This window comes from Podarcis pityusensis (genome assembly GCF_964106645.2).
Source record: "Podarcis pityusensis genome assembly, chromosome: 4".
In the NCBI taxonomy this organism is placed as follows: domain Eukaryota; kingdom Metazoa; phylum Chordata; class Lepidosauria; order Squamata; family Lacertidae; genus Podarcis; species Podarcis pityusensis.
In genome coordinates, this window is record NC_138027.1 from 2,679,191 (window position 1) to 2,699,328 (window position 20,138).

The window sequence follows — 20,138 nt, forward strand, 5'->3', positions numbered from 1 at the left end:
TTACCAACTCTTAATTATGTAGGGTCAGTGTAACCTTGCTCTCAGCCTGTAATTCCCTTTTTACGACTTTGAGAATTGTTTTCTGCTATAAATCAGGGGGCCCCCTTGTCCAGGAGGATAAACATCTTGCCAAAGTACTTAGGCAGCTGGTCTTCTGCCTGGCATAAAACATTTGAAAATCTTTAAGCTCATTTTAAAATACAGACCCTAATCAAACTATAAGCCTTGATAAAAATGCAGGCTATGATTAGATGCCTCAGTAATGCATTACTGAATGAAGTCCTACTGATTGGGGATTTAGTATGAGGCTCCGTTCTTGAAATCACAAGGAGAATTCCCCCCCCCCAACCCCATACCTTGAAACTGAATACAGTGGTACCTCTGGTTACGAACTTAATTCGTTCCGGAGGTCCGTTCTTAAGCCTCTTATCCTGAGGCGCGCTTTCGCTAATGGGGCCTCCCACTGCGCACACACCTCCTGTGCACAATTTCCATTCATATCCTGGGGCAAAGTTCACAACCAGAAGCAGCTACTTCAGGGTTAGCGGAGTTCGTAACCAGAAGCGTTTGTAACCAGAAGCGTTCATAACCAGAGGTACCACTGTACAGGCCTCCTGGCAGCTCTGTCTTGCGCTCTACGTGGGGCTACCTTTGAAGGTGACCCGGAAACTACAACTAATCCAGAACGCGGCAGCTAGACTGGTGACTGGGAGCGGCCGCAGAGACCACATAACACCGGTCTTGAAAGACCTACATTGGCTCCCAGTACGTTTCCGAGCACAATTCAAAGTGTTGGTGCTGACCTTTAAAGCCCTAAACGGCCTTGGTCCAGTATATCTGAAGGAGCGTCTCCACCCCCATCGTTCTACCCGGACACTGAGGTCCAGCACCGAGGGCCTTCTGGCGGTTCCCTCACTGCGAGAAGCCAAGTTACAGGGAACCAGGCAGAGGGCCTTCTCGGTAGTGGCGCCCGCCCTGTGGAACGCCCTCCCACCAGATGTCAAAGAGAACAACAACTACCAGGCTTTTAGAAGACATCTGAAGGCAGCCCTGTTTCGGGAAGCTTTTAATGTTTGATGTATTATAGTATTTTAATATTCTTTTGGAAGCCGCCCAGAGTGGCTGGGGAAGCCCAGCCAGATGGGCGGGGTATAAATAATAAATTATTATTATTATTATTATTATTGCCCTCAGGACCCTGCCCAGGCCACATCCCTCATTGGCCCCATTCTGCACTCTCCCCAAGTGATTTTACCCAACTGCCATCTGTCTTGGAACTATGACAACTGTTCTTGGTTGCCTGGATGAAGAGGAGTATATGTCTGACCACACCCATTTTGCCACACCCACCTCTGGGATGTGGCTCCCAGAAAGCTTTTGATAAGAAAACATGGCCCTGAGGCTGAAAAAGGGTCACCACCACTGAATAAATCCCTGCTTTTTCAGGACTGGAAACCCAGAATAACATGGCATCAAAAGTTCCAGATTTTATTACGCCAGAGATATGATCGAATCAGTGATTAAATTTAGGAAAGAAACTTGACCATCATTTGTTAAAGCAGTCTATTACAGTATTACATACAGAACAACATAAATATGTCATTTCTGTGTGCAACCTGAGAAACATGGAAGAGATGGAGGAATACTATAGGTCCTCAGAAATCTCCACTGATTCCATTTCTGGATTTTCATGATCAAAACAAATATCTCCAGGACAAGGGGTGGACATCCAGGGGGTTGTTCTATGTTCAGGACCTTATTGAGTGGTGCTGACCCATCTTATAATAACCTTTGTGAATCCAGTTGAGGGGTCCTCAGTATGACTGACTCCAGATAGCTCAGGTATGATCATTTATAGGCAATGTTTTATGGAAGCAGGAGGGACTTCATTATCAGAAAGTGTATGAATCTTTTTTGTCTAACTCTGGAATGTATATAACTGGAGAACAATCAAGCCTTATGAGGAATGGCTGAGGCAATTTGGTATGTTTAACCTGGAAAAGAGGCTATGATAGCCATATTAAACTATCTGAACGGCTGTCACATGGAAGATGGAGCAAGTTTATTTCCTGCTTCTCCAGAAGGTTGGATTCAAATGGCATGAAAGAAGACTCCAACTAAACATTTGGAGGAACTTTCTGACAGTAAGAGCAGTTTGATGGGGGAACAGACTCCTTCAGAAGGTGGTGGACTCTCCTTCGTTGGAGATTTTTAAACAGAGGTTGGAGGACCATCCACCAGGGTTTGTTCAGCAGCGATTCCAACAATGCATGAGGTTGGGCTGGGTTACCCCTGGGGTTTCCTTCCAGCTCTATGATTCTATGATTCCATGAGGCATTTGGAGCTTCAGGGTGGACCAACAACTGCAGGCAGGATTGATCAAAGATGGCATATAAACCTGTATGGACATTTGACACAACACAACAGAGTTGTTAGAAGGGGAATGAAATGAGAAACAGGACTGAGATTTGGATATGCTTCGAGGTTCAGGCTATGGGAAGTCGTAAAATCAAAATTACAATTCGGAAGACAATTTGATCTTTTTTATTTTAGTTTTTTATTTTTATTGGATTATGATTTGATATGTTAATTGGAGGTTTTTTATTGGGAGATTAATATACACTCTAACAAAAAAAAGGGGAATGAAACAACATCAGCCAGTGAGGTGTAGTGGTTAAGAGCGGTGGACTCGTAATCTGGTGAACCGGGTTCGCTTCCCCGCTCCTCCACATGCAGCTGCTGGGTGACCTTGGGCTACTCACACTTCTCTGAAGTCTCTCAGCCTCACTCAACTCACAGAGTGTTTGTGGTGGGGGAGGAAGGGAAAGGAGATTGTGAGCAGCTTTGAGACTCCTTAGGGTAGTGATAAAGCGGGATATCAAATCCAAACTCCTCCTCTTCATTGTCGTCTTCTTCTTCTTCTTCTTCTTCTTCTTCTTCTTCTTCTTCTTCTTCTTCTTCTTCTTCTTCCTTTAGACAGGCAGTCTCCCCACTCCCACCCCCTTCCCAGTGCATCAATATGGAGATAGTGCTTCCCTTTGGTTTAAGCACTAGATGCTGGGAGTAAACATTTATTCATTCCACTGGTCACCCGTCTTGGTTCCTACTCGAACAGTACATGGACACTTCTACATAACTGTTGTTATTGTGTTTGTGATGTGCGTAGTTCATTCTGTCATGAATGCTTTAGCTGAGTTTCTTGCATTCAGGGGGCTGGACTAGATGTCCCTCGGGGTCCCTTTCAACTCTATAATTCTATGATTCATTCAAAACCAATAAAATGTTTGTAAAAGGAAAAAGAAAGATGATGGTTAGATCCAGTGCTTTTTTCCTGGGGGGCACGAAGGGGTACGCATACCCCTAAACATTTTGTGAATCTTTGTCGGAATCTCTGCTCGGCCAAGCCGATAAGGCCTCATCTTCCTCCGAGCTGAGCCTTTGAAATCGCCTCCGACTTGTTTAGTGACCTGAGCCTTTGATAAGGCCTCAAGCACATTCTATCCAGCAGGGTTCCCAGCACAGGGAAGAGACGAGAGGTTTGGTTACATTGTAAAGAGTTTTATTTCTAAACTACGCAGAACAGAAAAGACATCCTCTCTCTATGAAAGCAGAGAGCAACTGAACAAAGGAACAAAGGAAACAGGAAATCACTAACGTCACATCCCGTCTCCCTTTCCCGTGAGACTGCAAGGTCTCTGGAATCTAAACAGAGTCCTGGGACTCCACACAGCTGCAGTGAGAAACAGGAACTAACATCTTCCCCCTTTCTGTGAACACCACTGGGCAGCGTGTCAGTACATTATCAGTACAAACCCAATTTCTGTACATAGGTACAGTGTTGATCCTTCGGAACAACCTTGGACAATAAATCAGCAGGAATTTCATTACCTGGCATGTAGGACACTGTTACGAGTCCTTTCTGAACACATTCTCTAGTATGTTGCAGCTTCAATTGCAAGTGCTTCGTGCTTTGCTTACAACCTTCAGAAGTCATAATCTGAATTGGACATTTGACAGGAATTATCATGTCTTTACACAACTGTAACAACCATTCACAATCCACAAGTGAATAAAACAATGCATTCAGTTCAGCTTCACAAGAACTTAAACTACTGTTTGCTTCATGCATGATCAATCAAATAGACCCTGGTTGTACATATAGCAAACTCCAGATGTGCTTTTCCCGTCTGCAGTGTCACTTCCAAAACTCGCATCAGCAAATATCTCAAGACCACCAGACTTCTGATTGTTAAATGTCAGTCTGTAATGCATAGTGCCTTTCAAATAGTGTGCTATGCGTTTCAGAGCTTTCCAATCCTTAACAGTAGGATTGTTGACTTGTCTGCTTAGCAAGTTACAGCTAACTGCAATGTCAGGTCTTGAACATCTGGCAATGAAATTTAGTTTGCCTAGCACACTTCTGTACAGTGTAGTGTCAGAAAATGCTTCTTCCGTGTCATCTACCTGATAACCTGTTGTTAGCTTGGTTAACACATCAGCAATTTTCTGTGACTGGTATACTAGGAATTAAAGCTGCATCACATGATGGACACTTCAAGATGGCGGGGGCTGCTGAGCAGACTGCCAGAGGTTACACCCCGGGGAAAGCTGATACAGTATCCCAGACCATGCAGGGATGTGTTCCTGAAACCGAAAGCTCCACAAAAGGGAGGCTTTTGGAAGAAGAGTGCACGAGGGGGGTGTTTCCTGTTCAGGGGGTGAAATCTCCAAAGCAGCAGGAGCAAGGGGAGTTGGCTGCCACGTCATCCCAACCATCACTGCAACCAGCAGGTGGCACTGCTGTGTTGGAAGCAGTGGAAGTTTTTCCTGTGAGAAGTTTGGTCAGAGTCCAAACGCCAGGATGATCTGCGCAGATGTGGTCACTAGCTGTTCCAGTACAAAGGCTAAGGCAAACCTTTGTGGAAGATGGAACTGGTTCACCATATTTACACCAAGAAGGGTCCGATCCACCAGTTGGGTGAAGACTCCTTGGAGGTGCAAAGTGTTGTGGAGTCTGGCACACTTCCCTGTGTTCCATTCAGCTTTCTGGACTTGTAGCAGTGTGCGCACAGCGCTAGCCGCTTGGTGTGTAAGCTTGCAGAAGATAGAGTCAACACGCTGTTGTTCAAAACTAACAGCTTTATTTACAGCAGAACAGTAAAAAGAAACAAACCATCCAAGACAGCAGGCATCTTGCTTCCTTGTTCAGCAGCAAAAGCGAAAGTCAGACAGAACAAAGAAACAGCTTCTCCAGAAGTTGGAGACAGCTCCTCCCCAGAACAGGCAGAACGATGGGTTCTGAGCTGTTAAGCCTGTAAGCTCTGATTCCCCATCACACCCCCTCTCGTCCTGCACTGCTGGGGGCTCGTAAGTTTCACCACTTACCCCAAACACAGACCTTTACAGAACTCCCCATGACGCTGAAAGCTCAAGGTTTCATGAACCCATCTGCCAGGTTCTTCTGGCTTGAACAGTACTGCAATCTCACCAAGCCTAACTGGATACTCTGAAACATATTCTGGAAACGGATGTCTAGGTGTTTGGTTCTGGCCTTAAACTGCCCAGACTCTGCCACCTTCAGACAGGGTTGATTGTCCTCCCACACCGTGATGGGCAAACAACAATACCTGCAGATTTCTTGAACCAAACAAACATAGAATTCATATTCCCTGCAAAGTTCAGACAACACACTGAATTCAGCTTCAGTAAAGGAAAGCGCAATAAGACTTTGTTTCCGGGTGTGATGGCCTGGGATTCGGATTCAGATGCTGAACCTGAGGAATCCCAACCTGCACAGGATTCCCCACCTCCAGAAGCAGCTGAGCCAGGGTTGGGGCATGAGCCTGAAAGGACCCCACCTGTGCTGGATCCTCAGGTGCAAGCACCAGCTGAGTCTGCTCTGGCTCCTGAGGTGATGGAGGACACATTGCCTGCAGGTGCTCCACTCTCAGCCCCATCAGAGGAAGCTGGGGTTGCCTCTGGGTCTGGTAACCCTCCAGCCTTCCTGAGCTGCAGAGGCTCAGGGCAGAGAGGCGGAGAGAACTAAGTTCCTGCAGGAGGAGTGCTCGCCTCCTGGCCAGGAGAAGCGAGTCACCTGAGGATCAGGGCCGCCCTATGCCTTGGGACATATAAAAGCCAGCCAGCCCCAGTCCCAAGTTGCGGGAGCAACGTTGGTGGTTGTCAGTCGCTGCCTGAACCCTGCCCGGCACCCAGCTTCAACTTTTATGGACTGCCTTCATATTGCTTCATCAACCATGGGCTGGACCTTGCCTCTTGATTAACCCCCGGGACCAGTACACCGGGACTTCCACCCAACCAGAGAGTCCCCAAACCTTACCACCATCCCAGATACGGACTTCCTGTTAGCCAGATTTGCCCAATCGCTATCTGTCCTGCACATCAGCTAGCCATCACCCTTAGCTGACAGCTTGAGACAGAAATCCTTGGTATCCTGCAGATACACAGCACCCTCTTGATACCATTCCAGGCACTCACACTCGGGTTTGTAGCTTCCTTGCTGAGCAGACTGGTAGCAAAAGCAATGTTCGGTGTGCTCCACTGGGACAGATACAACAGACTACCCAGAGCTGACTGAAAAATCTCAGCATTTTTGAACTCAGCGCATTCTACTTGGTGACTATCTTTCACATAACTTGTCTCCATGGGTGTCCTGACCCCTGAATTCAGACATCCTGAACTTCTCAAGCAGTGATGCTGACTTGAATAAAGTATTGGTGGGGGGCCATGTTGGTATTAAAGGGTTAAGAGGCTCTAATCAAGACGCTCTAATCACTGAGCAGCTGGAAGTCGTTAAGCTTCCAGGAATGTGAGTTTGTATAGTCAGCTCACTCGTGTGTTTGTCCTCCTTCCTTTTTGGGCGTGTTTGCTGATATGTGTGGTTTGTCACCAGGGTTTTTTTCTTTGTGTAAATAAACCTTTTCTTTGAGTTCCAAACCGCTTGCTCCAAGATTCCTTTATTGAAAAGATACTGACTCTCCAGCCCTTCTTAAACCGCTGCGCGAAATGCTCTGCTGTAATGGGACATTGTGGCATTGGAAGCGCACTGGACATTTGCTTAGCATTAAACTAATTAAAGTTTAATAGGACAGGTTATGGCTGTTTGTATGTCAAGAAGGAGATAAGGAGTGCAGTTCAGAGTGATTTAGGAAAGGAATGGAGCGAAGACAGAAGCGGTTGCCGACAACGAAAGCCTTCAAAGCAGCTTGAGTCCTGCAACGTGCCTAGAAAAAGTTTTAAACAGGCACTGCGCAGTTTGTACTCGCTGGAAGACGTCTTATTCCTCAAGGAGCCACCTCAGCAGCTGGGAGACGGTCAACAGGTGTGTGAGTATCGTTCCTAAGCCCCAGGGAGGATGGCAGAGTCCCAGGAAAGTTTTACTGTCCCATTTACGCGACTCAATGGGAAAAATTGGCAAGATTGGAAGGCTAGAGTAAGGGTTTGGTTGCAAGCAAAAGAGTTGTGGAGTTGTACTGAAGCACCGCCTTTACAGGCAGCTGCAGACACGTCTGCAGAAGACAAAGAAGCAGCAGCAGCTTCACAGAAACGCGACAGGAAAGCCCAAGGTCTACTAGTTTTGGCAGTGGGACCAGAGCAAAGGCCTTATGTTTCTGAGTTAAAGAACACGCATGAGGTCTGGACGGTTCTGCAGCGGCTAAATTCCAGAAACACTGCGGGTGCCAAGATCCATGCTACAAGATGTTTGTTTGATTTACGTCTCCAACCGGGAGCGTGTGTGAAAGAACATATTGCCAAAATGGTGTCTGCCTTTAATCAACTAAGACAGCTGGGCATTCCTTTCTCTATGGAGCAGCAGTCATACATATTGTTGTCTTCTCTTGATAAAAGCTATGAGACTCTAGCTTTAACTTTGGAAGCTATGCCTTCAACTGAATTAACCCTTGAATACATTTCTTCTCAACTTGCAGATGAACAGGATAAAAGGCAAAGAGAAAGAGGTTTGTCTTCAAAGGGGAGTTATGCTGTGCCTAAGAGTGGGGATGCTGAGTTTGAGAACACAGTAAATGCTTTTGCAGCTAGACACTGTTTTCGCTGTGGTTCCTCTTCCCATTTAATCAGGAATTGTACACGTGAACCTGGTCAAGACAGCACCAAGGCCGTTACCACTAGTTACCAGACAAGGAGTTCCAGGGGACGTCGAAGAAGAGGAGGAGGTCGTGGCTACTCCCACAGCACACAGCACATGGCTTCAGCAATGGCGTTGATGCAAGGGCGTGGCCAAGGCAGCAATCTACGCTGGTTGATCGACAGTGGTGCATCTCACCACCTGGTGGCACCATCTAGTGTCCGTTTGCAGAATTGCAGACATTTGCAAACCCTTAAAGTTGTGACAATGGCAGATTCAACTAAACGTTCCTTAGAGACCGTAGGCACAGTGTTCCTGAATTGTTTGCAAACAGAAATTGATGCCTACGTGCTAAAGGGAATGAAGGGGTGTATTTTGTCTGTGTCAGAACTTGATAGAAATGGGTTTAAAAGTGTGTTTGAAAATGGGGTTTGCCCTATTTCAAAGAATAACGTATCTCTTTTGCAGGTGGAATGCAGAGATGGGTTATATTATTTTGAGACAAGTCCAGATGAAGTTGAACAGGTTCATGCTGGTTGTGTGAACTCGCCTACCCATAATTCTTGTGTTCATTTATGGCACCGCCATTTGGGACATATTAATTTTCAGTATGTTAAAAGGCAACCTGAATTATCAGAAGGGTGCAAATTGAACAAATGTACTAAGTATTTGGATTGTACTGCATGCAAAAGGGCGAAGGTTCATAGATGCAGCTATCCCAGTTCAAATAGGAAATCTGACAAAGTATTCCAACTTGTGCATATGGACCTATGTGGCCCAATGCCTGTTGCTAGCATGGGAGGTTCGAGGTATACACTGTGTCTCTCGGATGACAAAACAAAGGTTACATGGTTTTTGCCTCTCAAAACAAAAGCAGATACTGCAGAAACAGTTAAAAATTGGGTTCATGCAGTAGAACTTGAATTCGGTACTAGAGTACTTGCTTTTCAGACAGACAGAGGGTCAGAATTTACCGGGTCTGTGTTGCAGAATTTCTTTAAGAAAAAGGGAATTAAGCATCGTCTGTCTACACCTTATTCCCCTCAAGAAGGAGGTGTGGCCGAACGTAAAAACAGGGTTCTGCAAGAGTTGGCAAACTCTATGTTGTTTGATGCTAAACTCCCTCAAAGTTACTGGGCGGAAGCCTGGCAGGCGGCTACTCATATTCTGAACCGAGTATATAATTCGGTAATTGATACTACGCCATATTTTGCTTTATATGGGAAGAAGCCCAAAGTTAATTACTTTCGGGTGTTTGGATCTCAAGCCTATGTACTTATCCCAAAAGCGTTAAGGAAAAAGGGAAGTCCAAGGGCTAGGAAACTCATCTTTTGCGGGTACGAACCACATGCCAAATCTTGGAGGTTCGTGAACCCAGATGGGGATACTACAAGAGTGGTCCTCAGTAGGAGCGCTGAATTTTGTGAGCAATCCGGATGGACTCACTTACATGCTAACCCTGACATTTTGAGAGATGATTTAGGCATTTATGCTGAGAAAGAAAGTCCAGAGGGTGGTGAGCCAGAAGGGGACGGTGCACATGGTTCAGATGCAGATTCTGACCAGGCACAAGGTTCTTCTCCTAAGGTAGAAAAGTCAGAATCTAGCAGTGTTCCAACATCGCCAGTCAGTAGGCCTAGCAGACAGCAAAAGCGAAGCAGGTCGCCTGCAACACCAAGCCCAAGGGAGGTATCTAAACGGAGGTCTTTATCCCTAGAGGCACATCCAGACATAAAGTCTGAGACAGATTCTGACAGCCAACGGTCAGAGGGGGCACAAGAGGAGCAATCGCGCAGGTCAAAACGTGCCACAAAGGGCAAGCCGCCAGAGCGGTTTAAGGTGACAAGTGTATACGTAAATATGGCACAGTGTGAGCCAGATAGCTATATGGAAGTACAACAGCTTCCAAGCTCAGAAGCCGTAAAGTGGCAGGAAGCAATGGAAAAGGAGATGGCTTCAATGAAGTCTCTCGGTGTGTTTACAAGTACAGAGCTTCCAAAAGGGCAGCAAGCTGTAGGTTGTCGATGGATATATCGTTTAAAGCCCACAACTACTGAAGAGTTGCAATATAAAGCCCGACTAGTTGCAAAAGGGTTTTCGCAGCGCAAAGGAGTTCACTATTCTCAAATCTATGCCCCTACTTCAAGATCGGAGTCATTAAGAATGCTTTTAGCCTCTTCAGCTAAGAAGGGAAATAAGCTGTTTCATTTTGATGTCAATGTGGCTTATTTAAATGCAGACTTACAGGAGGAAGTCTATATGACACCACCACCAGGTTTTGAAGGAGACAAGCCAAACCAGGTCTGGCGCCTACACAAATCCATTTATGGGTTGAAACAGTCCGCCCGTAATTGGAATTCCTGCTTAAACGATGCTCTAGAGAGCATGGGGTTCAGAAAGAGCGCAGCAGATGCGTGTCTTTATCTAAAAGGCTCGGGATGTGAACAAGAAGCAGTCTTGATATTTGTTGATGATTTATTATACAGTGGAAAGGACGATAAACTTGCACAACAATTTGCCACAAAGCTTGGAGAAAGGTTTCAGATAAAATCACTAGGCAATGTATCTGTTTATTTAGGAGTTAAAATTCAGCAAGATGAAGATGGTAACTATTGGCTCAGCCAAGAAGCTAAGATCCAGCAGTTGCTGGAAAGGTTTAAAATGGACAACTGTGCCGGTGTTAAAACCCCAATGGAGTTAAGTTACACAAAGGATGCTCAAACTGAGCAACAGGCAGAGTTCTGTAATCCCGGGGTTTACCAGTCAACGATAGGCAGTCTACTCCACATTGCACAGTGGACTCGGCCCGATATAACATATGCTGTCAACATGCTGTGTAGGCAAGCTGAAAAACCATCAATGCATGCTTGGCAAGGAGTAAAAAGAGTTTTAAGGTATCTCCAAACTACCAAAAGGTTTCGCTTAAAACTATCAGCAGAGGGCAGCACACAACTTGAATGTTGGGCCGACAGCAGTTGGGCAGATGCTGGACCAGATAGAAAATCAGTGTCAGGAATGGCGATAAAATTTGGAAATGTACTAATTGGTTGGAGATCAAGAAAGCAATCACTTATAACTTTAAGTTCAACTGAATCTGAGTTCAATGCATTATCAGATGTATGTAGAGAACTGGAATTTTATAAGCAACTGGTACAAGAATTGTTTGGAGAATGTTCCCTACCTATCAGAGTGTGGGAAGACAATCAACCTTGTATTAAACTAGCCAAATCAGGTCAATTCAAGGCACACACAAAACACTTGGATATCCGTTATCAAAATGTATGCCAAAGTGTAAAACAAGGTTTAATTGAACTAAAGTATTGTCCAAGCCAAGAAAATCTCGCAGACGGTTTTACAAAAGCTTTGAGTCCGCAATCTCATAAATGTTTCTGTTCAGGTATAAATTTGAATTAAGGTTGGTACAGCTCAGTGTTACGAGCGAGAGGGGGTGTTGGTATTAAAGGGATAAGAGGCTCTAATCAAGACGCTCTAATCACTGAGCAGCTGGAAGTCGTTAAGCTTCCAGGAATGTGAGTTTGTATAGTCAGCTCACTCGTGTGTTTGTCCTCCTTCCTTTTTGGGCGTGTTTGCTGATATGTGTGGTTCGTCACCAGGGTTTTTTTCTTTGTGTAAATAAACCTTTTCTTTGAGTTCCAAACCGCTTGCTCCAAGATTCCTTTATTGAAAAGATACTGACTCTCCAGCCCTTCTTAAACCGCTGCGCGAAATGCTCTGCTGTAATGGGACATTGTGGCATTGGAAGCGCACTGGACATTTGCTTAGCATTAAACTAATTAAAGTTTAATAGGACAGGCCAGGTAATGCCCTCCTTGCACAATCAATCACATGATGCATGCACACCATTTGAATGGCAATGCCTATAATGGCAGTGACTTTTTAAGAAAGTAAAATTTTGAGCCCAGCAGCTCCCCTTGCCCTGGAGAACACTTCTAGCATGTCATCTCCCCTACTTGTGTCCATTTGGTATCACCCTTTCCAGGTTTTTTCCTGTCCATTGTGTTTGCCTTTCATTTGTTCTCCTATGTGTGTTGCCAGTAGAAGCCACAATTCTGTGGGTACTCTAGGTGGTGCAGAAAGCACCTAGAAGCTCCCTAGAGGTTGAAATGCCGATAAACTTCAGTTTTGAGATCTATAAATTCCAATTAGCCAGCAGAGGGTGTCACAGGGCCAGCCTACCTTCCCTTTAAAGCAAACATGGGTCTCCAGCTGTTTTTGGACTACAACTCCCATCATCCCTAGCTAGCAGAACTAATGGAAAGGGATGATGGAAACTGTAGTCCAGGAGCTGCTGGGAACCCAAGTTTGGGAAACCCTGCTTCAAAGCAACTTTTGTGTTTGGCCTGCAAATATGGGACCTGTCCACTTTTGTATTTTCTTGTATTTTGATTTTCTTGTGACCTTTGTACATTACTTATTTATTTACAGTGGTGCCTCGCAAGACGAAAAGAATCCGTTCCGCGATTCTCTTCATCTAGCGGTTTTTTCATCTTGCGAAGCAAGCCCATTGACAGCTTAGCGGATTAGCGCTATTAGCGGTCTAGCGGTTTTTAGCGATCAGCTGAGAAGCGGCTTATCAGCGGATCAGCTGTTAAGCGGCTTAGAGGCTTAGGAAAAGGGCGGAAAAAGCGGAAAAAACCTGCGGGAACTCGCAAGACATTTTCGTCTTGCGAAGCAACCCCATAGGGAAATTCGTTTTGCGAAGCGCCTCCAAAACGGAAAACCCTTTCGTCTAGCGGGTTTTCCGTCTTGCGAGGCGTTCGTCTTGCGGGGCACCACTGTATTTGTAGAGGGAAAATTAAAAGAGAAATTGTATGGCAAGTTGTGGAAGAATAAAAGGTTGTGTTTGGAAAAAAAAACCCTGGGGGGTGGCCCCCTCAAATATTTTATTTGGGGACAAAGACCCCTAGGGCTTTAAGAGTTGGTGCCTATTCCCTACACCCACAGGTCTCAGGAATGTTACAACATAAAAACACAATATAAAAACACAAAACCGATGTTAATCAGCCAAAGGTGGAGATTTGTCTTGTTCCTAGTCTGGCCTGAATTGGAGAGTGAAAAATGGAGAGATCTCCTTATGTGGAGATCTGAAGACCTGAAGATTACAAATTTGATTAAGGTGGAGGTTGGAGCTGTGGGGACAATCGGATTTCAAAGGAGTATGAAGCAAGATTTGGCCCCATAGGCTTCACCTTTAAGTATGGAGGTCTGGCTGGAAGAAATATGGATCCTGTTGGGCCGGAGCTTCTCCAAGATTTGGTGTTCAACATTAAGGACTATCAAAAAGACCGACAGAGAGGAAGTGAGAGAGAATTAAGAGCCTCGGATGTTAGATCTCCAGGCTGATTGCATATTGAGACTGATAGACATTTGTTGGGGACTGAAACCGGGAAGGGGGTATGGGTGGAATAGAAATTGGGAATTTAAAGGGTATATAATTATAACTTGTTTTCTTTTTTGTTTTGTTATTTGTATGAAAATTGGGAAATTCGTGGAAGGGAATTGTGGTCGATCTTAGAAAATGTTTTAAGAATAAGTATTGATGTATAAGTTTGGATGAGAGCTAAGATTAGATAAAGTAAAATTGGTTTTTAAAGTGAATTAAATTAGGTGAGGACTTGCTGAGCTAATAACTTGAATTGGAATACAGAGAGGGGAGGTGCGAGGAGGTCTGTGAAATAAGTTAAAAGAAAAGCAAGCAATTGAAATTCTATGTGTGTGTTTTTTATATAAATATTTTATTAAATTTTCAAACACAAATCAAAATAACACATATCAAACATACAAAATCCCTACACCATAGAAATCAACAAACAAAGAAACAAATACAAATACACCGACAATACCTGTAAAAGAAAAAGAAAAGACAAAAATAAAAAAATAAAAAAGATAACTGTTCATAACCTTTTTTATATATATATATATAACTAATTGGACTTCCTCACATCTCCCTTACCCTGCGTTCTCTATAATAAAAATATCAGCAAATTATTACCTTGTTTCCTTCCTTATTTTATACTTCTCAAATATCATATTTCTTAGCTTAAAGTAATTATTGTCGATTAATTGTAACTTAATCTTAACATAAATATTGCTTTAAACTTCATCCTTCTCTTACATATCACTTAATTATCTATATCCCACAATCAAATTTGCTGGAACCATATTTTTCTAAATCGTGCAATTTGTTAACATTCATACAATTTATACTGTTTTTGTAGGTAATCTTTAAACTTTTTCCAGTCCTCCTCCATTGTTTCTTCTCCCAAATCTCGGATTCTGCCAGTCATTTCCGCCAGTTCCATATAGTCCATCAGTTGCGTCTGACATTCTTCCAGTGTGGGCAAATCTTGTGTCTTCCAATACTTTGCAATAAGTATTCTTGCTGCTGTAGTCGCGTACATAAAAAAGATCCTATCTCTTTTTAACACTTTCTGGTCGACAATGCCCAAAAGGAAGGCCTCTGGTTTCTTAGTAAAGGTATATTTAAATACCTTTTTTAACTCATTGTAGATCATTTCCCAGAAGGCCTTCACTCTTGGACAGGTCCACCAGAGATGAAAGAATGTTCCTTCAGCCTCCTTACATTTCCAGCACTTGTTATCAGACAGGTGATATATTTTTGCAAGCTTGACTGGGGTCATGTACCACCTATATATCATTTTCATAATATTCTCCTTCAAGGCATTACATGCCGTGAATCTTATTCCGGTGGTCCATAACCTTTCCCAGTCCTCAAACATGATGTTATACCCAATATCCTGAGCCCATTTTATCATGGCTGATTTAACCGTCTCATCCTGGGTATTCCATTTAAGCAGCAAGTTATACATTCTCGAAAGTATCTTAGTCTTTGGTTCTAACAGTTCTGTCTCTAATTTTGATTTTTCCACCTGGAATCCTATCTTTTTATCCAAATTAAATACCTCTTTGATTTGAGCGTAGTGTAACCAATCTCGTACCTTATTCTTTAATTTCTCCAAGCTTTGCAACTTCCAATTTTCTCCATTTTTTTCTATTATTTCCCAATATTTCGGCCAGCCGGCCTCCATATTGAGTCTTTTCCAGGCCTTAGCCTCCATTGGTGATAGCCATCTTGGGGTCTTGTTTTCTAATAAGTCTTTGTATTTAGTCCAGACAATAAATATTGCTTTTCTGACAATATGGTTTTTAAACCCTTTATGAACCTTTACCTTGTCGTACCACAAATATGCATGCCATCCAAAAGCATTATTAAACCCTTCCAGATCTAGGACATCAGTGTTCTCAAGAACTAACCAATCTTTCATCCAGCAGAAAGCCGCAGCTTCATAATATAACCTTAAGTCCGGCACGGCAAACCCCCCTCTTTCTTTTGCATCGGTTAGTATTTTAAATTTTATTCTGGGCTTTTTGCCCTGCCAGACAAACTTAGAAATATCTCTCTGCCACTTTCCAAAACATTCCACTCTGTCCACGATCTGTAGGGTCTGAAATAAAAACAACATCTTTGGCAGTACATTCATCTTTATAGCTGCAATTCGACCCAACAAGGAAAGTTTCAATCTTGACCAAGTTTCTAAGTCCTTTTTGATATCTGACCAACATTTTTCATAATTGTCCTTATATAAGTTCAAATTTTTAGCAGTCAAATTAACCCCTAGGTATTTCACTTTTTTAACCACATTTAACTCTGTCTCTTTCTGAAACCTTTCTGATTCCGAATGTGTCAAATTTTTTTCCAGGACCTTAGTCTTTTGCTTGTTCAATTTAAATCCCGCTACCCGACCAAACTCATGAATCAATTCTAAAACTCTTTTCGTACTAGATTCTGGCTCCTGTAATGTCAAAACCAAGTCATCTGCAAAAGCTTTAAATTTATACTGTTTCACTCCGACCTGTATTCCTTGCACCAGCCGGTCCTCCCTAATCATATTCAAGAGCACCTCCAGGACTGAAATAAATAACAGAGGGGATATAGGGCAACCTTGTCGTGTTCCTTTTTCAATTTTGAACTCTTCTGTCACCACATTGTTAACTATCAATTTGGCTTTTTGCTCTGAATAAATTGCTTCAATTCCATTTTCTAACCCCCGTCCCACTCCCATCCCTTCAAGATTTTTCTTCATAAACTTCCAAGAAATGTTGTCAAAGGCCTTCTCCGCATCAATAAAAATTAACACTGCTTTTGTATTGGTATTAGTTTGCAAAAGTTCCAAAATATCAATAATATTCCTAGTATTATCAGACAAATGTCTACCTGGGAGAAAGCCTGCCTGGTCCTTATGAATTACTTCATTTAACACTTTTTAAAGTCTACTTGCCAAGATATCTGCAAAAATTTTGTAATCCACGTTTAGGAGTGAGATGGGACGGTAGTTCTTAAGTTGAGTCTTTTCAGTTTCCACTTTAGGTATCAGTGTGATGAAAGCTTCTTTCCACGATTCCGGTGCCTTCTTCCCCTCCATAATCTGGTTACAAACCTCCAATAATGGTTGTATCAAAAAATCTTTCAATGTCTTGTAATACTTGGAGGTAAGCCCATCAGGCCCTGGAGATTTGCCTAATTGCATGTTCTGAATGGCACTCTCAATTTCTTGTTGTGTTATCTTATAGTTCAGGATTGTTCTCTTTTCCTGGGATAACTTTGGTAGTCCATTGGTTTTTAGAAAGTGATCTATCTCAGTCTCTTTCTGCGGCCCTTGCGTATAAAGTTGTTTGAAGTATCTCTGGAAGCACTTTCTAATTTCCTCGGGTTTCTGGATATTTCTCCCATCAATCTCTAGGTTTGTGACCATATTCAATTTTTGTCTCTTTTTCAACTGCCATGCTAGCAGTTTCCCACACTTATTTGCCGATTCAAATGATCTTTGTTTCATTAGTTTAATTTTCCACTCAACTTCTTGATTTATCAGTTTCGCATATTGTGCTTGGTGGAATTTGATTTCTCTCAGAACCTCCTGTGATTTGGGCTTTGATCTCAATTTTTTCTCACCATCTCTTATCTTCTCTAAGATCTTGTCCTTTTTTTCATTCCAAAGTCTCTTCTTTATCGTATTCTGTTGTATCAAAAACCCTCTCATAACAGCTTTACTTGTATCCCAGATTACTCTTTTTTCCACTGTAGTTTTTAAATTTATGTCAAAATAGTCTTTTAAAGTCTTTTGGGCCTTCTTCACAATCTCCTGATCTCTTAGCAAGGTGTCATTCATCTTCCATCTGAAGGACCCGATTGGAGTTAGTCTCATTTCCACTTTCATAGCGTTATGGTCGGAGCAGGTTTTTGGGCAGATTTCCACTTTTCTGGTCTTAGGTGCCAGACCTCTAGTTATCCATATTTGGTCAATTCTTGTCCATGACAGGTGGGCTTCAGAAAAGAATGTTCCTTCTTTTCCTAGGGGGTTCTTTGTCCTCCAAATATCAATCAAATCCATGTTGTCAGTTAGTTCAAAGAAAGTTTTAGGTAGTCTGCCATCCTTTGTTAAATTTTGACTCTGTGACTTGTCCATATTTGTGGAGACCACCCCGTTCATATCTCCCATCATAATGATGTGAAATTCTATGTGTTTTTAATTGTTTTTAATTTTTGCATTTTGTATTTTTGTTATTTTTTTGTTTTTGTATCTTGTATTATTTTGGAAATGCTAATAAATATTCATTATAAAAAAAGAGATTTGTCTTGTTCCTAAAGCTGTTTAATGGCTTTTCCGACCTTTGTATAGATTCTTTGATGGAAAGTGAGATCGGAGTTCCTCCTGTAGCTCTTTTCACATTCCGCACATTAATATGGTTTCTCCCCTGTATGAATTCTTTGATGGGAAGTGAGACTGTGGCTGTGAGTGAAGCTCTTTCCACATTCCACACACTGATAGGGTTTCTCCCCTGTATGAATTCTTTGATGGGAAGTGAGATCTCAGCTCGTACTGAAGCTCTTTCCACATTCCACACACTGATAGGGTTTCTCCCCTGTATGAATTCTGTGATGGGAAGTGAGGTTGGAGCTCTGACTGAAGCTCTTTCCACATTCCACACACTGATAGGGTTTCTCCCCTGTATGAATTCTTTGATGCGAAGTGAGATTGGAGCTTTCAGTGAAGCTCTTTCCACATTCCACACACTGATAGGGTTTCTCTCCTGTATGAATTCTTTGATGGGAAGTGAGAGAGAACCTCTTCCTGAAGCTCTTTCCACATTCCACACACTGATAGGGTTTCTCCCCTGTATGAATTCTTTGATGGGAAGTGAGTTCGGTGCTCCTACTGAAGCTCTTTCCACATTCCACACACTGATAGGGTTTCTCCCCTGTATGAATTCTTTGATGGGAAGTGAGAGCGGAGCTCAGACTGAAGCTCTTTCCACATTCCACACACTGATAGGGTTTCTCCCCTGTATGAATTCTGTGATGGGAAGTGAGGTTGGAGCTCTGACTGAAGCTCTTTCCACATTCCACACACTGATAGGGTTTCTCCCCTGTATGAATTCTTTGATGCGAAGTGAGACTGGAGCTTTCAGTGAAGCTCTTTCCACATTCCACACACTGATAGGGTTTCTCTCCTGTATGAATTCTTTGATGGGAAGTGAGAGAGAACCTCTTCCTGAAGCTCTTTCCACATTCCACACACTGATAGGGTTTCTCCCCTGTATGAATTCTTTGATGGGAAGTGAGTTCGGTGCTCCTACTGAAGCTCTTTCCACATTCCACACACTGATAGGGTTTCTCCCCTGTATGAATTCTTTGATGGGAAGTGAGAGCGGAGCTCTGACTGAAGCTCTTTCCACATTCCACACACTGATAGGGTTTCTCCCCTGTATGAATTCTTTGATGGGAAGTGAGATTGGCGCTCTTCCTGAAGCTCTTTCCACATTCCACACACTGATAGGGTTTCTCCCCTGTATGAATTCTTTGATGGGAAGTGAGATGGGAGCTCTGACTGAAGCTCTTTCCACATTCCACACACTGATAGGGTTTCTCCCCTGTATGAATTCTTTGATGGGAAGTGAGAGAGGACCTCTTGATGAAGCTCTTTCCACATTCCACACACTGATAGGGTTTCTCCCCTGTATGAATTCTTTGATGGGAAGTGAGTTCGGTGCTCCTACTGAAGCTCTTTCCACATTCCACACACTGATAGGGTTTCTCCCCTGTATGAATTCTTTGATGGGAAGTGAGATCGGAGCTCTGACTGAAGCTCTTTCCACATTCCACACACTGATAGGGTTTCTTCCCTGCATGAATTCTTTGATGGGTAGTGAGGTTGGAGCTCTGACTGAAGCTCTTTCCACATTCCACACACTGATAGGGTTTCTCTCCTGTATGAATTCTTTGATGGGAAGTGAGAGAGAACCTCTTCCTGAAGCTCTTTCCACATTCCACACACTGATAGTGTTTCCCCCCTGTATGAATTCTTTGATGGGAAGTGAGAGAGGAGCTTTCAGTGAAGCTCTTTCCACATTCCACACACTGATAGGGTTTCTCCCCTGTATGAATTCTCTGATGCCTAGTGAGAGAGGAGCTCTGACTGAAGCTCTTTTCACATTCCATGCACTGATAGGGTTTCTTCCCTGTATGAATTCTTTGATGGGTAGTGAGGTTGGAGCTCTGACTGAAGCTCTTTCCACATTCCACACACTGATAGGGTTTCTCCCCTGTATGAATTCTTTGATGGGAAGTGAGAGAGGAGCTTTCAGTGAAGCTCTTTCCACATTTCACACACTGATAGGGTTTCCCCCCTGTATGAATTCTCTGATGCCTAGTGAGAGAGGAGCTGTTACTGAAGCTCTTTCCACATTCCACACACTGATAGGGTTTCTCCCCTGTATGAATTCTCTGATGCCTAGTGAGAGAGGAGCTGATACTGAAGCTCTTTCCACATTCCACACACTGATAGAGTTTCTTTCCAAGGATATTTTGTTGATGGGAAGTGGAATGGGAGCACTGACTGCAGCTTTGTCCACACTCCAAATTTTCACGTGGCTTCTCCTCTCTGGGGATTTTATCGTGGTCACCTTCGTTCTTGATTTCTGATTCATCACAATC

General features: G+C 43.2%; 2 protein-coding genes and 1 long non-coding RNA gene across 5 annotated transcripts in view; 1 reads left to right on the plus strand and 2 right to left on the minus strand.

The window, feature by feature from the left end:
• Positions 1 to 20,138, minus strand: part of LOC308475163 (olfactory receptor 52E4-like) — a gene marked incomplete at its 3' end in the record, with an annotated part of 165,605 nt that overhangs the window by 91,040 nt on the left and 54,427 nt on the right. The window lies entirely within an intron of this gene.
• Positions 1,191 to 13,855, plus strand: LOC308475402. 2 transcript variants are annotated; one of them, XR_013985148.1, is made up of 3 exons: positions 4,136 to 6,746; positions 11,923 to 12,552; positions 12,915 to 13,855. It is a non-coding gene; the product is annotated as an uncharacterized lncRNA (long non-coding RNA). The 2 variants fall into 2 exon arrangements; XR_013985147.1 differs by lacking the exon at positions 12,915 to 13,855 and having other exon boundaries at positions 1,191 to 6,746; positions 11,923 to 12,518.
• Positions 17,660 to 20,138, minus strand: part of LOC308475072 (uncharacterized protein) — a 296,536-nt gene continuing 294,057 nt past the window's right edge. For both annotated transcript variants that reach the window (XM_081001889.1, XM_081001888.1), the window contains one exon: positions 17,660 to 20,137. In XM_081001889.1, the coding sequence (XP_080858015.1) occupies positions 18,015 to 20,137 (2,123 nt within the window). In that variant the 3' untranslated portion in view covers positions 17,660 to 18,014. The remainder of the gene's footprint in view (position 20,138) is intronic.